Source organism: Apteryx mantelli, chromosome 27 (genome assembly GCF_036417845.1).
Source record: "Apteryx mantelli isolate bAptMan1 chromosome 27, bAptMan1.hap1, whole genome shotgun sequence".
NCBI classification, from domain to species: domain Eukaryota; kingdom Metazoa; phylum Chordata; class Aves; order Apterygiformes; family Apterygidae; genus Apteryx; species Apteryx mantelli.
In genome coordinates, this window is record NC_090004.1 from 5,615,783 (window position 1) to 5,632,839 (window position 17,057).

Sequence of the window (17,057 nt, forward strand, 5' to 3'; positions counted from 1 at the left end):
CCTGCCTGAGGTTCTGTCTGTCTCCACGCAGAGTAAACAAGAGCCACTGTAATGAGCAAGTTGGCATTAACTTTATTCTATCTTCTGTATAATCTTAAGTACATAAGAAAGGTTTTTCCACAAGCCTCAGGAGAAGACGAGTACAAGTCACAGGACAGTCTCAAAATAAAAAATTGCATATTTTTTTATAAGTTTTGTCCTAGAGAAAGAGAACATTGACACTTTACAGAGGAAATGCCTTTAAGATATGCTTATGCCACCCGAGGCGTTGGAAACATGAAGGTCAAAGCACGTGCAGCGCCCTGTATGGGTCAGTACAGTACTGTGTCTTAGATTCATTGCTCTGCTCCAGGGCCCTGGAACAGAGACTACAAGCCTCCAGGAAAGTAAAGAGCCAAGCAACAGGGGAAAGGGGAGATTGAGAAGTTTCACTCTATGAGGAAGAGAGTGATGAACCAACTTAATCCAACTCAGATGTTTACTGCACTCTGACCCTGGAATGAAGGAGACCCTTCCTCTGCAGAAGGGGACAGGTTCAGGAGAACTGTCCTGGAAGACTGAACCTGAGTTCAGCTGCTCCAAGAAGGAAGCCCTGGGGCAAAGATTCCCTTTAGAGGGTGGAGGGCTCATGGAAAGAGGTGCTCAGCTCCAAGCTACCAGCCAGACTGCTGGGGGAGGGTTACTGCAGTCACTCCACTGCAGTCTTACTGTGGCACCAGTTAATATAAAGCCTCCTGTCATGGCACAATCAGAAATACACTGAGCTAGTAGGAATGATGAAAGGGAAGTCAGCGTGGAATGCTACAGCCCAAGTCCTCAGCCTTTGGTCCAACAAAACCGTTCCCACATCCTGTAATGCCATTGATTAATACACAGAGCTGGAATTAGCAGCTTCCAGGACATCCTTGAGACATCTGCCATAGCAACCGAGTATTCTGGACCCCAATAGACACCATTATTTGTTGACTCAAAAATGAACAGTTTGCTTAAAGGCAATACAAAAAAAAAAACCCAAACAACACTCTGAAAGCCAACTGTCAATACTGGCTGTGAAGTTCACCCAAAATCTGACATGATCAATTGGTGCAGTTAGATCGGACAAGGGGAGAAAAAAATACACCTTCCTGCTAATAGATGTGGACGATAACTGACCCGCCACCAACACCAAATCCCAGCCAGAGGTATTTCAGTGATGGCAGGTAGCTGTGTCTCTTGGGTAGAAGAGAAGCAGTTTGAGAGCAGAAAGGTACAGGAAATCTAAGAGAATCATCTGAAAGCAGATTTGTCCCACAGCAGGGCCAGGGGAGGGCGTGAGCCTTGGAGCTTTTCTGCTTAGCCAGCGATTTCTGTTACAGTGGTAACCAACTTCTGACCATTCCACACTGTCTTGAACTGTTCTGGGACAGGGAATTCAGTCTGGAGGGTAAAAATAGAAATCTGTCATCAAAAATCTGTTTATGACTGAGACAAGTAACTATTCCCACTGCTTTAGGCACTTTTTTTTTCCTTAGACATGTGCTATGTCCCCTCTTGTACCCCAAACACTGCCTGTTCTGCCCTCTGGGGTCCTGTGGAAGAAGAAACTCTCACAGAACAGAGCAAGTATCTCACTGCAAAGAAAAACAAATTGATTTGCTGGTTTTAGCCCCAATTATCATCCACAACCTCATAGTCTAGGATTAAAAGGTATGAGTCTAGAATTGTCACTCCAGACCTCACTGTAACTGTGACGCTCCCTGCTGGGCTCAAAATATGCCCTGCCATAACCTTTTCTCAAGGGCTTGTCTTTATAGCCAACTCCCCAGTCAGCAGCAGGATTCTCCTTCAGGAAGGAAGATCACTGGAGGGGGAGGACTCCGATTTTTTTCTTGACTCTAAAGTTGGATTCTTCCCCAAGATCCCATTATGAAAACAAATGCCATCCCATTGCCTAACACTTCTCAAACTTCAAGATCAAATAGCAGACCCAGAAAGATCCTTCCTTGCATACATCCTTTCCCCTCTAAGACATACTGGAAAAGATATCACTTGGACTGAAACGCTGTGTAGTACTACAGATTCCTGCCTCTCAAGGAATCCTGTCCTGCTTTGCTCCACCTCTGGTAAACCTCCACACTGATTTCAAAACCAGCACTTACAAAGTCACCACCCTCCGTGGGAATAAGGACATTCATCTCTGATGACTTGGCACTGACAATTTCGCAGTCTAGGGAGTTCTTGCTCAGATAAACATGGCAACCGTCTGTCTTGTTGATGGAAATTGTTGGCACTTTACCCATTACCTAGCAGATTGGTAAAACAGCAGTTAAAGGAGCATCATCTTGAATTGGACAACCACAACATCTGTCTTTTGCAGTTGCCTTCAAGGCAAGAGGTTTGTTTGGCTTTTACACCGCGCGCCCCCCCCAAACTCATACTGCCACCTTTGGCAAAAAATCCAAGGTTATTTCTTGTTTTGGTCTCTTTAGAACAAAACTAAAGTGAAACACAGGCAAGTCACCTGTCATATCATATACCAATGCTGGAATCGGAGTAAGATTCTGTTGTTGGCCTCTTACTTGAGCAGTCAGATCCACTACACCCACCTCGCAGAGACTGATCTTTTATCTAGATCCCGGAAGCAGCTCATTGAGGCAAATTTTAGCCCTTTAAGGGCAGAGCTGGGCAAACTGAAGAGCCTTAGGTCAGAAGGTGTTTCATGAACTTTCTCCACAGATGGACAATCCTATTCTTGCAATACAACTCGAAGAAGCAGGTGCTACAGATGCACCATTGTCCAGTGCAGTGTTCACACCCCAGACAGCCAGCAAGTTGCAGACACTCACCTGAACTTTAATGTCCCTGCTATTTATGATCTCCACGATGCCCACCACGTCATCAAACACCAGACCTAGCTTCTTACAGTTATCTGCAAGGAGAAGACAGAGTAGCTCACAAAAAGGTTTTGCAGATTCAGCCTTCTGCTTCTGCGTGCTGATCTGTGTGCAGTTTTGAGCATTGCTCCACTTACCGATGGTGATGGAGTTGATCTTGCCTTTGACTTGGAGTGTACTATTTGTGCACTTGAAAACATATGCTACTTGCTTCAACTCTGTGTCGCTGATCACCAGGTTAGTGGCATTCTCATGGTTTTCCTGAAAAGGCAGGAAAAATGCACTTTATTTTTGGAGGGGGGAGACCAGTTAATCTGTATGAAAAGCTGGGCAGTGGAAACCTTTTAAAAGCAAACTGCATGTTCCTTCAGGCTGATGCCTTTTACAAAAAAGGTGTTTAGGGGACCTTCCTTCCCTGCTGTAAAGTTCCCATCCCTCCAGCACGCTCCTGCTGATGTCAGGCACTCACCACTCTCCACTTTTTGCCCTCTAATTCTAGCAATGGAGGTTCCTTCTTTGGAGAGGTTTTTGAGGTGGGATTACCACTGCATGCTGGTTTGGGAGCAGTGAAAGGTTTGGGTCCACTTCGCACAGGACCCCCTTGGTTCTTCAGTGCTGGATTCTTGTGGGTCTTCATGTCATCTGAAACATGTCTCAGGCCTGCAAAAGAAACCAAACCTGAGCTCCAGCCCTCCTCATAAGGCAGTTTCACAGACACCAGACATCAGTGACTAGAGTGATCAGCATACTAATGTTTTTCAGAATACAAGTCAGCTCTTGAGGCTGGGCCTAAGTTGAGCCCAAGCATGAGTGACAGCTATTGAAAGAGGGAGCCAGAAACGCTGTTTCAATATTAATGAAAATAAGATGTGCTGTAGAACCAGAAGGCCCCAGCTGTCCACTCTGCAGTTAGAAAAAGCCTTGAGCGAAGCACCTCACCTTTGCTTCACATGCTTCCTGATGTGCTCACCAGGTAGCACACGAAAGGGGTAAATTTTGTGCGGACATGAATAGGTGAAAAATTGCACCTTTTGTACTTGAGATGTGCATGCAACTGAAGACCTCCCTCTCTCCTCATCCCAGCTAGATACTAATCTCTTGCTACACCTGACAGATGAGGCTGAGAATGGTAAATCAGATGTGCTCCCTTTGTCCTTGTGAATTGCCTCAGGACTGCTTCTGGCTCCCAGCCTCATGCTCCAGACCAGATGGTCTTTTGTTATTGCCAGCGTACGTTCTAAGCAGGTGTATTCATGGACAGCAACAAAAGAGGAATCAAAAAAGCGAGCCTTTCAGGTTTCACAGCACAACAGTACTCACGCGCACATCCTTGCTCGCGGCTGCCCACCCTCTGCTAGCTACTTCCACCTACCGGAGGTGATGTCTTCTCCCCGATTGATCTGGGCGAACAGCGCGGAGCGGGAGGCAGAGGTGTCTGTGCTGGAGCTCACGGGGGCAGGAGCAGGTGGGGGAGGAGGGCCCGGTGGGGGAGGCGCAACCCCACCTGGGGGAGTGCATGGTACATTAGCCCCTTCTGTTGCTACTGGACCCTGTAAAAGGCCAGCGAGAGGAAAGATGATTGCACAAGCTCCACATCTGCTGCAACAATCACGCAACACTCATTTTCTAAGGGGCTTCTGCAGTTGTAGCCAACACTTACTGTTTTGCTCCAAGTCAGCCCTGTGGTGTGATATTCTTTGATATAGGCCTGCAGCTCTGTCCAGATACTCAGATAAGCTTTCACCCAGTCCACTTGCTTTTTATCTCTGAGGATACAAGGAGATCATGAGGAGTGAAGAGGCACATTTGCCATCACAATCTACAGACTGTGAACAGATCCTTATGTCTCTCCACCTCTCAGCCTGCAGGCAAGACTCAGCTGGACAAGCGCAGCAGCCTCACATCTCCAGCACTAAGTTTCAACTTCAATAGTCATCTTATACCTGCAGGTGGAAGGCCACAGGCCTGCTCAGTACCCCACGCTAATCGAAGGGTCTGGTAATTCTAACAAGACCCATTCCTGAGATGTACCTTGCTGCCCTGGGAAGCAGTTCAGACTGCCACCAGATGATGCTGAGACAGGAAAAGCCATACACTTGCTACCAGAGATTCAAGCTGTGATATGAATACAAGTCATCTTGGCCATAAGAATCAGGACAAAACCCCTGAGCGAGGCTTTATGAATATACTCCACCTTTAAAAAGAAGAATGAAGCTAAGATCAAGGCAGCTGTGGTTATATACTAAAGTAGCCCCTGCACACCCAGTCAGCCTGGTTCAATGATGTCTAAGAGAGAAGGTGAACTTACACATCCTTGTACTCCTTAAGGATCCGGTTGGTATAAAACATGGCAGCATCAGTCATTTCCTTCACATAAGGGCCAGGCTTTGGAGCCTAAAGAAAGAAAGAACACATTGGCAGAGAGCAATTGAGGCACCAGAGAGCTAGACTTTTCCTGCCAGCCCAAGGAAACCACTTCCCACTGCAGTTCTTACCATGGCCACCCAGCCCAGGGCTGGGATGCTCTCACTGACAGCCGATAAGTGATTGAACAGTTTGCTACCACGGTTCTTCTCCCTGAAATTCTGCACCACCTGGATTTGCTCCGAAATTGGTTTCAGAAGCGTCGAGAACTTATTCTGCGAGACAAGAATGGCAGCAACAATTAAGAATGTTAGTACTGCTCTAGAACAGCAGCACATCTTTATGGGTGGTTTTGCCTGAAATGATGGTCATTCTGAGAAAGATTCCGACGGGCACAAGTTCCTGTACAGCTCCCATCCAGACCTGACCCTCCCCATGAGTCGAGCTCAGTCCCACAGCCCAGCTTCTCCAGGGCTGAAGTCATAGTCCAGCCGGATTGGTACTGTGGGAGTACGCCAAGAACTGTGACTCATGTACAATCCAAGAGACACTGACAAAGCTTGTTAGTAATGAGGATAGAAATAGCATTTGCCTCTCCTGGATTCTTTAGTTCCAAGACAGTTTTTCAAATTTTTCCTCTCCTTTATAAATGCTGACAGAAAGGGAGTGTTATGTAGGATTTTGCAGTTTGGGATCTACAGCTGGCATTACAATCCGAGTCTCAGCAAGCTCTCAACTCACCCCATCAAAACTGAGATGATGCCTGGAATTCAGGATTCAAATTACTCCTCAAATCAATCCAAGCTTTTAATATTTGGATGATAAAAAAGTTTTTCCTGTGTGTAGTCAACTTGGAAACCTGAATGCAAGTGCATAGAAATCTTCTGAGGTCAGAATAGCCAATTTCAAATTTCAAGAGCTGCCTCTTGGGCCACTTTTCTTTCCTTTAAGATCAGAAAGTCTCTCTCCTGGTGATGGCAACAGTGAGGGACAAATTTAGGCAAAATTTGGTTTTCAAAACCTGCCTTGGCTTTTCCTTTTGCTGTTTCCTCCTCTGCTTAGATGAAAACATTGAGAGCTAGGATGACTATCCAGGCTACACTTTAAGAAGCTCCAACCTAATGCCACTCTCAGGTAACAGTACAGGGAAATCCCTCCCCACCCCCTGCTTCCCCCAACAAACACAAGCCGTAAGAGTTCATGTATTCAGCATTTTAAACTGGCTACTCCAGAACTGACTAGACTCCTGCTAGACAGCCTGCACAAAGACCTACACTGGATTAAGGTTGTTGTCTGTTCATAATCCTTTATTTAAATAATGTCTCAGTGGAATTTATGAGCAGATTCTCAGGCTGGAGGCTATGCAGAGCAGCGTCCTAGCAAGCCTGGTTAAAGATAAACCACCTTCCAGGGCGGAGTTTGGGGAAAAAGATGCAGACATATTTTGCAGTGAAAAGGAAAGTAGCACAGAAATCCAGCTACCACAGCGTAACAGTAGAAGCCATGACTGAGTCAGAGAATAACTGCAAAGAAAAGTAGGGTGGGATCCTGTTGCTCAGGAAAATCACTTCTCAGCAGGGAAATGCCAATGCACTCAGGATCAGATTCTCAGTAACTCGCATCCTGCTAAGTGGCAGGCTAAGGTAAAGTGTTAAATTACTCGCTAAGGACAAATCAATCCTAAAAGCCTAGCTATTATTCGGACATCATTCAAAGGAGACAAACATCTATCGCAGGAGGAATCTGTTTAATGCTTGAAGATGTATTAGCATCATGTAATGAAAAGCACACTCTACACAGATCGCACTGTGGCTCCATCTCAGGCGGGTTCTTGTCTGTAGCTTGCATCTTAGGGCACAGTGATTGTGCAGCGTTGGTGCCAGGTGAAACTTGAGATATACAAACTGTGAGATGATATGCACAAGCTGCTTTGACGGTTACAGAAAACTTGCTGCTCTAATTACTGGGAAATTATGGTTCTGCAGCTCTAGAAATCAGTTTCTGGAATTCTGCACAGGATTTGGATGAGCATCCAGCACAGGTCACACTTTTAGCAAGTGCCACCTCATGGATGGAAGCATCTCCAGTCCTAGTTTGGTTCCTCCTTTGAAGTAACTCTAATGGCCCAGATTCCCCTACATTTGCAGTTATCCCCCACTCTGAAGTAACAGCATACAAGGTTTCCGATGACTGATTTTCCAGGCTTACCTCTGTTGGCTGCTGATGTTGAGATGCTAGCACCAAAAGAGACCTCTCACTCATCAAGCCTGCATGAACCATCTCAGCCTGAGCATAAAGAGAAATGTGAGAGAGCTTCCCTTGCTTCATCATAGGTAGGCAGTGCAATTACGCTAAGAGAGTCATTTAAGCTCCCATTGCCCCAGTTCCTAGTCTGTAAGAAAGCAGTTATACTGATCCCAAATGCTGGGAAACGTACCATTATTTATTAGCTACCTAGCTGTTCAAAGTGCAGCTATAATTAACTCCACACACAGAGAACATGTTGCTAGTCTAGGCAAGATCAGCTTCTGACCTCTGACTTGGTTATGGTTTAAAGGCAGGCAAGCCTGCATGTGTAATCCATTTCTCACTCTGATAGCAGTGCATATTCCTGGAGACAGCTGTCCTCAGGGAAGACTAACAAGAACTTAACAGCTCTGTGACTGGATACTTTACATGCCTCCTAAAGGCATGTGCCAAAGTCCATAAAGAGAGCTAGGCACCTAACTGCCATCGGCTTCAAAGGAGGCTAGTGGCAGAGCATATGTAGGTGGCAATCTGCTAGAGGTTATCTAGGCATCTGCATATCATGAATCCTAAGAGATTATTAACATCCTAGAAAAAAGTGCTAAAGGAATACAAACACTGACAGCACCCTTGGCCTTTAACTCTCCTGAAGGATAAGCAGTATCTATTTAGAGCAGAGGGAGAATAAAGTGAATCCTTACATGCTTCTGCACATCCCCGCCAACTTCTTTGCTGATCTTGATGTATTCAGCTACAGGGCCAGCTAGAAGAGCATCAAAAGCCTGCACGTACTGCGCCACTCCTGCAGAGAAGGAACGACAGCATGGGTATTACTGCCGGTGGGACCCTGAGCTGCAAGTGCTCACGCGCACTGTGCTCCTGGGCTACACCGCCCACCCGCTTCACGCTGAACCTTCTCCCAAGGTCATGTCAACTGACCGCACAAGGCTCATCCTGAAGCACACAGCTAAATGCAGACAAGGGAAGTGCCGCAGCCACAGGAAGTTCCCGTCTTAGCAGGATGGTAACCACAGGCCTCCTTCTTGCATTTGCGCAGTATCTGCTGTGAAACTCACTTCCCCTCTGCATACAGCCAGTTCACTAACAGCTCTTTGATGTACTGCACAAGCACCGGCTGCTCTGCAACAGGTACTGCTGTTGTCTGACTGCTGTACTGCCCGGCTGACGCTTCAGCACAGGGACTGCTGCGGGCGACCCCGCTGGTGAAGCGTGTTGCTGCTGGGGCCTTACCTTTGGAAGAGCCATCTCCACACATGCCGGGTCCTTGGCACACCACCTCCAGGCGCTCCACAGCCTTCTCCAACCGTTCAACCAGTCTTTCCATATCTACCACTGTTCACAACCTGCGTGGACAGACTACTATTATTTGTGTCCTCTGACAGTATGAAAACCATATGCCAAATATTCAAGATGGTTTATCAGCTGTCTGGTACAAGCTCTACCAGTTCCAGAAGAAGAATTTCTGCTTGCTCTGCACCCCAGTGATGGATGGCAAGGTAGCCTCACATTAGCAGTGGCATTCTGATTATGCAATAGCCATGCACATGGCCACTTTCTAGGGCCAGTCAATCCATAATGGCCACATAAATGCCTACAGTGGAATAGAAACTATTACACTTATTAGGATATTAACGCAGTTCATCCTCTAACCTTGTATTGACACCTCTCAGTAAAGCAAAAGTCTGCACAGAATCTTACTGCAATTAGTTACTGGCCAAAGTCCCAGTTACGACCATATAGCAAGTCAAACATAACTGCTTCACTAGGAGGAGTTCACTGCACTCCATGTTAGAACTGGTGGTTTCAATTCTTCCAATACATCCACAGAGACCTCCTGGAGTCCAAATACCACCTAGAGACATTTATGACCCCAGCATCACCACAGTCCAGAGCATCTTTGTGCAAAATGAGCCACCCAGGCACGTGCCAAGACAGGCAGCTGCGCAAACTAAGAATGCAGAGCTGCTTCTACAACAATATGCCCCTGTTCATACTCTCCTCCTACAGGCTTTCGTATCTAGACTGCAGAATCTACTCTGCATCGCGCAGGAAAGCGATTTAGGCACATAAGCCATTTTAAGCTCTCATCTGGAAAAATCTTAAGTGTAATATAAACTTTTCATTAATTACTGATTTGCAGAGACTCAGCACTAAGGAGCAAGACGAGTCACCCCCTAAGCACACTAATGCACAGGGAATGTAGGGAGGGAGCAGCAATCCACCAATCGCGTTTTTATCTTATCATCAGTCATTGAAACATTTGACAACATGAATCACAATTATGGCCTGAACACAGCTTCCCTCTTATTGCAAGAGTCTGCAAAAGCTCGGAATCTTGCCTGAAGGAGAATGTTCTTCCCAGCACATTCCCCAGTACATCCAAAGGATTTATCCAGCTGTGAACATGAACTGAGACCAGATCTCCCCTCAGAAACTAAACCCTGAATTCTAACTACTGTTTTGCTTTTGCTTGCAAGCCTTCTCAGCCCTACTCTGAAGTCCACATTTTCGCCCGACTTCCAGAAGATGTGGGGCAGATCCAGCATTAGTCATGAGCAGCACTGATGTCACAAGACAAACAATGTCATTTTCCACCCCTCTTTCGCCTGCTTGCATCAGGAGAAGCAACGCTGTGGTATAGGGGGGGAAGGCCACCCCCCTTCCAAAAGGAAGAGAGCGGTTTCCTCCTCTGTGCAACAGCAAACCAGAGGATATATTTTGCATAGAGCTGGACAGCAGTTACTGGATGGATTCCAGATGCAAAAAGTTTAGAGAGGCTGAAACTTGTGGGCGGTCATCCGTATAATCAACAGTAATGAATACCTCTTTTTTTATTCTGTACAATGTAGAAATCCTGACCACAGGACCGAAGCGCTCTGCTTCAACTAAAGATGACGTATCCAGAATGGGGCTCACGTCTACAAGTAGGCGTGCAGCCAAGAGCAGGGCTCTGCCTCCCCCACTCCCAGCACTCTAAAGGAACGCTTTTTTTAGAGAACCACCTGCTAAGGATGCTTCCCTTTGCTTTGAGAGCGCAGCAAGCTGCAGGCACAGGGGTTCAGTGGAGGGGTTTCAGAAAGGACGCCAGCTTTACCGAGCGCCGCGCCGACCAAGCTGCTGTTCTGCACCACTGATCCCCACCACATTCCATATGAGGCTCTAATCTGATCAGCCCCATTACCGAGTCGCAAGCTGCGCTGCAAATCAGGATTACAAATGAGAAAGTCCAGATGGAAAGCAGCTTCCTACCCTGCAGAATAAAACATGCTGTTGTGGGCCTCTACTGTGAGGAACATATAGCATTAGTCCTAGATATGCTGTTGGGATTAATGTCCTTTAAAAAGAAACTGCTCCTTGAAATTCATTCTCCTTGCCACTTGACAGACCATTCTTGGGCCTTCAGTGAGTTTTCCTTTGGAAATCTAGTACTGTCTGACAGATGGTGAAATCATTTTAATTTCTGTTTGATGGACAGCATAAGGACAACTTGCAAGAAAAGTCATTTGGCAAAGCGCCAGCAAAATCAGAGTTAAGTACAGGCAACACAAAGTCGTACGGCGGCAGCTATACCTCAGTCACTCCTGGCTCACCCTTACTATGGTCTCTGGTCTGTAGATGCAGCTCTTTCTGCTAACCACAAAGCAAGTCTGCATGAAATATAAAGATTTAGTTGTACAGAATCCACCCAGCATCAACAGCAAGAGTCTGCAACCCAGAAAGACTAACATATAGTCAGAAAAGAAGAAGAAGAAGAAAAAAAAAATCACAAGATAGACCTGCTTGGGCTCTATCTGAATAGTGTTTTGTCAGTAACTGCACTTCAGAGATCTTAGTACACTATATATAGTGGGATCTTATTTACCTTCTTTCAATAGGAAAAGGAGACATATGGGTCACTTAAGAGTCATTTTTGTCCAGTGCATTGTTTTGTACTCAGGACAAGTGGAGAAAGATTTTCAAGTTCTGTCATGCAGCAGGGGTTAGAGTTTTCCAGATGACAAAACCGGAGTTTAGATGAAGCTCTCCCTTTTGGGACTGTAATGCAGGATTTAAATCTAGGTCTTGTTTAAATTCAATTGAACTTTGATTACCAATGGAGCAGAAGTTATGAACTCACAGCAAATGTTTGCACGTTTCACTCTAGGCAAGAAAGCCTATTCATTTTCATAGCACATTCGATTAATCTATAAACTAACCTTTATTTCTGTCAAGCCTTGGGAACATGGTTTTCAGCACAGTGGTACATAAAACAGGCTTTCACTTACAACTAGTCTGCCTTACATACTGACCAGAGCAATAAAGGGAAGGGATTTCATTTGTAAAAATACTTGTTAATCCAAAGCAAATCACGTACAACACCACAGTAAGAGGAGCTTCCTGTTTAGAGAACGTCAAGGAGTCGGCATGTTCCTCAGCAGTCGGCATGTTCCTTAGCAGTCGGCCAAAGGCTGCTCCTTGGAGGAATGAACAAGTCCTCACGAAAACTGCATAAATAAGATTCACCTGGTTGCCCAAGACAGTACACTAACCTGAGCCCTCATTTAGGGATTTTCCAAGAAACAAATGCTAGCGTTAGAGCCGATGCAAGGCAGACCTAGGCCTCTGTTCGGATTCAGTTTTTGTGAAGCCCAACAAACTGCTATCAACAACATGAAATTTGCATCAGCTACTTCCTGTTTCTGCAGTCAAAAGGAATAAAGATGGGACAGCTAAATTAAGAACATACCATAGTTTATTTCTGAACTGACATTGCAGTATCCCAGGGGATCAGCTGTCAGATGATTTCCAGCATTTACATGTTCCAAAAGCCCAAAGATTTTTTTTTTTTTTTAAACAGTTCAGCTGACTGAGTGAGGAACAATTTGAAGCAAGACAGGATGCAAATGACTGATTTCAGAGTGAGTTGTCCAGGCTAGAAATGAATACAAGACAGCTATTGGTAGTCTCAACAGCTGCCAAGACAGAAATCTCTGCTGTTTATAGTACAACAATACTTGCTGACGTTGGTCCAGAACCCATGGTGCCTACTCCTGGTATTTCAGCTCTACTTCATTTAGAAAACTAAGACTGCTTAAAAAAAAAAATCCATCTGGACTTTATTTAAGCTTTCCCAAATAACAAAGCCTATTGAAGTCATTAAAAAAATGTTGTCTGGCATTTTTACTCAGACATTAAGAGAGGTTAAAAGTATCATTTCACTCTACTAGAGCAAACATGAGGACTCCTTGTTCATCACAATTATATGAAATAGGAGATTTGCATATGCCAGACTTACTCTTCTCTTTCATTCCCATTCCCAGTCAGGATGATGAGCCCACCAAGGAAGTAACTAAGGATCTCAAATCTAAGCTACACTGGATACAATACAAGCTCTCTATCAGGAATCCAGAGCTCCGACCCTTGTCAGCATCTCTCCTGAGCTGTGCCTGCTCAAGCAGAAGCTGCTTGGCCAAAGTTTGTTACATGAATAATAGAGGGTATTTTTGGCTTTCAGAAAGCTCAGCAATATTCTAGAGACACGAGGATTACCTTAGGACACATTTTACTTTTTTGTAGGCGGTTCTGTAGGAAGAGAAATGGGATGCAGCAGTTTCTCAAGGCTACTGCTTCACAGTTTTCCAGTGAGGTGCATCTACAGCCCAGATACCAATGATTTCCAGAACCTGATGTGCAAAATCCTGTGACCTGAGGCATGAAACGTCTTTATCGCTTTTTCATTTCACTGCCATGCAAAACCAAGGTAACCAGTTTGTCCCATGACCCTGCCCTATCCACTATCAAAGTGTAAAAGCTACAGAGAGGAGTCAGCAACAGACTAAGGAAAAAAACCCAAAACATAGTAACGTGCAAAGGGTACCTGGCGCTCTGAGGGTCCTTGCTACAGAAACATCCTCGCCCGAGGCTGCACACAAACCACTCCCGGAGGTGACGGCTGGACGTATGACTCGGGCACACCTCCCTCCCCCGCGTGAGTCACCGGGGCTGCCAGCCCCGCCGAGCTGCGGGCCCGCCTCGCTCTCTAACCCGCATCCCGGCGGCGCGGCGCCGAGCAGAGGCCCGGGCAGCCGCACGAAGCCAGCGCGACGCCGGGCAGAGCCGAGCTTCGCCGTCTCGCTCCTTCAGGGGCGCGAAGCAGGCGCAGCCTCCGCCGCCGCCGCCCCGGCCGCGGCACCGCCGGGCACGGGGGCGCCGTCCAAACCTCGCCTGCCCCCGCCGGGGAGCACCGAGCCGCCGGGCCCCGGCCCCCGGGAAGCGCTTCGCGGACCGGCGGCTTCTCGCCGCCAAGGGAAGGCCCGGCCCGCCCCCGCCCGCCGCAGGTAACGGAAACCGCCGCGAGCCGCCCGCAGCCAGCGACGCCGTTTACCGACGTTTGCTGCCGCTGGGCCGAATGACCCGAAACCGCCCGCTTTAACCCGGTTATCGGCGCGGCGGCCGGGCCCCCCCCCGCCGCCCGCGGCAGAGCCGGACGGAGCCTCCCCGGCCCCGCCCGGCCGCGGCCCCTCACCGGTACCGGTACCGGCACCGCCCTGCCCTCGCGGCGCCTCCCGCCGCCCCCCGGGCAGGGCCCGCGCCCCAGCACAGCCCCGGGGACGGAGAGGAGCCCCGCCGGGCAGGGCAGGGCAGGGCCGCCGCCGCCCCCGCGCTCACCTCCGCGCCGCGCTCCCGCTCCGCTTCCGCCCGGAGCCGCCCAGCAAGCCCCGCGCCCGCCGCTTCCGGCCCCCGCCCCGCGCGCCGGAAGTGCGCGCCGAGCGGCGCGGGCCGGGGCGGGGGGGGAGCCTCGGGATTGGCGGAGGGGCGGGGCTTCGCTTGGGGGCGGGGCAGGGGGAGGGGGCTGAGGAGGGGGCGGGGCCGGGACCCCCGGAGGGGGGCGGGGGGGGGCCGGGGAGGGTCTGAGCCCCCCTGGGAGGGGCCGGGACCCACAGAGAGGGGTCGGGGGGGGAGGTCTGGGGTCCTCGATGTGCCTCAGACCCCCGTAGAGGGGAGGGGGAGGCCTGGGGCCCCAGAGAGGGGCTGGGGGATGGTTTGGGGGGCTGGGACCCCTGGGCATGGGGCTAGGCTGGAGGTTGGGGCTCTAAAGTGCCTGGGGGCTACAGCCTGGGACCCCCAGCATGGGACTAGGGGGGACAGTGGCCCCCTTAGAGAGGGGGATGCTGTTGTAGAGGGGAAGAGGGCTCTCCTGGGAAGGAACTTCCGGAGCAGACTCAAGGTTTGGAGCGTGGATACCCCTCGAAGGAGGTGGAAAGGATGACACATCGGGGCCTCCTTCCCCTCAGCAATGGTGTCACATGGCATGGTGGGGAACCGAGGTCAAGGCCCCCTCGGAGCTAGGTCTGATGGATGGGGGGTGGGAGAAAGGCCCCCCTGGGGACTGTTTATGATTAAAACAGCTACACCCTTTTCTTAGGATAAATCCCTGGAGGCTGGAACAGATCCGGAGATGCTATAAGTGTCCAGGGAGGCACTCTTGGCATCCTGCTCAACAGCAGCACTTGGCTGGGGCACAAGCCATTTCCGCTCCAGCTGAAGCCAAAAGAGCAGAAAGTTCCCTCACCGAGGAGCCTGGGTAAGCAGAAGCTGCAAGGTGAGGTGGGCTAAATACGAGCTGAACCGGGGCTGACAGTGGGGAATGCTCTTTGCATGAGGAGGCGCAACTCTGCTTCCCAGGGGAAGGACAGGCCAGGAGCCTGGAGATCTTCCGTCCTGGTGCTGCTGATGTTCTGTGCCAGGGAGCTTTTTATTGCTGGTCTACACGTGGCAAAGGTAAATCTTTTTATTTTTTGCTTGTGCTGGCTTATCCGAAACATCAGCACTCCTCAGAAGGAACCTCCTACAAGACTCCTTTACTCTGCTGGGTATGAAGCACTTTGGAGCCTTGTTGTGCTCACAGACCTTCTTTGATCTGAGGGTCTCAAAGCGCTTGGCAGAGGGTGGATAAATATTGTTATCCTGGCTTTGTTGCTGGAGAGACCAAGAATGGAGAGGTCAAGGGAAAAATTACTCGGCATCAGGAAGAGGTCCCTGGAGTCAATGCTGGGTTGTTCCCACACAAGGCTCCACTGTCTGCTTTTACCATTAGAGCAGGACTTGCTGTTGAAAGGTGTTTGCTGCCACAGTTAAAGAAGGGGCAAGTGTCATGCCTGTCTGCCGCAAGGACTGGAGCTTTCCTCTGCCTTTTCAGATCCACTAGGCAAGCGACCCCGGAAGCAGGAGGTGAAGCTGCCCTCTGAGCTAAGGGTTTGTGCAGGGAAAAACAGGCTGAGTATCTCTCCCTGAGAAGGCTGGGGCACATTTACAGGATGGGAAGGAGGAGAGAACCCAGTGAGGTCTGCTGACTTTACCACCACTTCCTGTCCTCTTGTCTGCTACCATAGATGGTAACGTCTGCCTGCCGCAACTGCCGCTCAGCAAAGTGAAAACCGGGGACGAGTCACTGTGGTGTTGCCTCAGAGCTCCTGAGTTGAGCCAGAGCTCTGGGCTCTGTCTGGGGTCCCTGACAGGGGGAGGCAGGAATGGGGGTTGAGCTGCTGGGAATTGCCAGAGGGATTGGGAACAGGCGAACGTGGCTCTACTGACATCTAGTGAGGTTGTCTCTACTAGGTTTGTGTTCCCTGCGTGCCGGGGAGGCATTAAAAACCCTCAGGCTTTTCTGGGCTCTGAAGAGCAGCAAGCTGATAGGAGTCCTGCGTCTTGTTGGTGAAGGCTGCAGCTCTCGTAACCCCCTTCCTCTCTGCACAACCCCTTGGCTCCTGGTCAGCCACCTTGGCAGATCACATGGAGCTGAGTAGCCTCTGAGACCTGAACTGTTGCCCTCATATTTTCCTGCCTAGTTTGGTTGAAGCTGATAGTGGAGGCAAGAGCAGTTCCTCTGCAGTCGCCTGTATGGTCTGCCTGACCTAATCAGAGGTGCTGTGCCTGATGGCCCCCTTGCTGTCCCAGGTGCTCTGTGTAAGGGGGCTCCTGCTCGTGACTGATGCATTTTTTGGCTTTCTTGCTCCATTTTCCACTGTGCCAACGTCCGTCTGCCTCTTGCAGCTGTCTCCGTCTGGCTGCATCATAATCAGACTCTTTTGGAGCTATCAGTTAACGTGATATGAAATAGAAGATACAGCTACCTCTTTTCTGCGCAATCCTACGCACAGCATCCTACGGATGGGTCCAGTCCCAACCTACTTCAGGAGAATATGTTCACTCTGGATGGGAACCCGGAGGGAAGTATAGGGTCCATAGTCTGTTCCCACATCGGCTGGTCATGTCAGGCCAGACCTGGCTGGTCGCAGCAATAAAACACAAGCCAGGTTTTACCTAGGAGGCGGCTGCTTTGCTGATGCATAGGCTGGCAGTGATCCTGGTGGGTAGCGCAGATAGCAGCCATCCTCCCAGGCTGCTTTCCTGAAGAGGAAGTGAAACTGGGGAGAGGAACTAGAAATAACCAAAGAAGCGGGGAGAAGAAGAAAGCTTCCCAGCAGTGGAGCGCTGGGGATATCGCCAGGTAGTCCCAGCCTCTAGCTTGTTTGCTTCTGGGCGTGGGTCTGTTCAGCTGAACATTGTTCC

At 49.1% G+C, this 17,057-nt stretch overlaps 1 protein-coding gene across 4 annotated transcripts; it reads right to left on the reverse strand.

The window, feature by feature from the left end:
* Positions 1 to 49: 49 nt before the first annotated feature.
* Positions 50 to 15,967, reverse strand: CAP1 (cyclase associated actin cytoskeleton regulatory protein 1). 4 transcript variants are annotated; one of them, XM_067311727.1, is made up of 13 exons: positions 15,845 to 15,967; positions 8,736 to 8,848; positions 8,186 to 8,286; positions 7,446 to 7,523; positions 5,369 to 5,512; positions 5,182 to 5,267; positions 4,534 to 4,639; positions 4,246 to 4,423; positions 3,343 to 3,533; positions 3,011 to 3,134; positions 2,826 to 2,908; positions 2,139 to 2,282; positions 50 to 1,416 (listed from the first exon to the last, which is right to left on the reverse strand). In XM_067311727.1, exons 2-13 carry the CDS (start codon positions 8,827 to 8,829, stop codon positions 1,333 to 1,335), a joined length of 1,413 nt encoding a protein of 470 aa, XP_067167828.1. In that variant the 5' UTR covers positions 8,830 to 8,848; positions 15,845 to 15,967; the 3' UTR covers positions 50 to 1,332. The 4 variants fall into 4 exon arrangements, with proteins under 4 accessions (XP_067167828.1, XP_067167826.1, XP_067167829.1 ...); XM_067311725.1 differs by lacking the exon at positions 15,845 to 15,967 and adding an exon at positions 14,154 to 14,228; XM_067311728.1 differs by lacking the exon at positions 15,845 to 15,967 and adding an exon at positions 13,363 to 13,604.
* Positions 15,968 to 17,057: the final 1,090 nt, after the last annotated feature.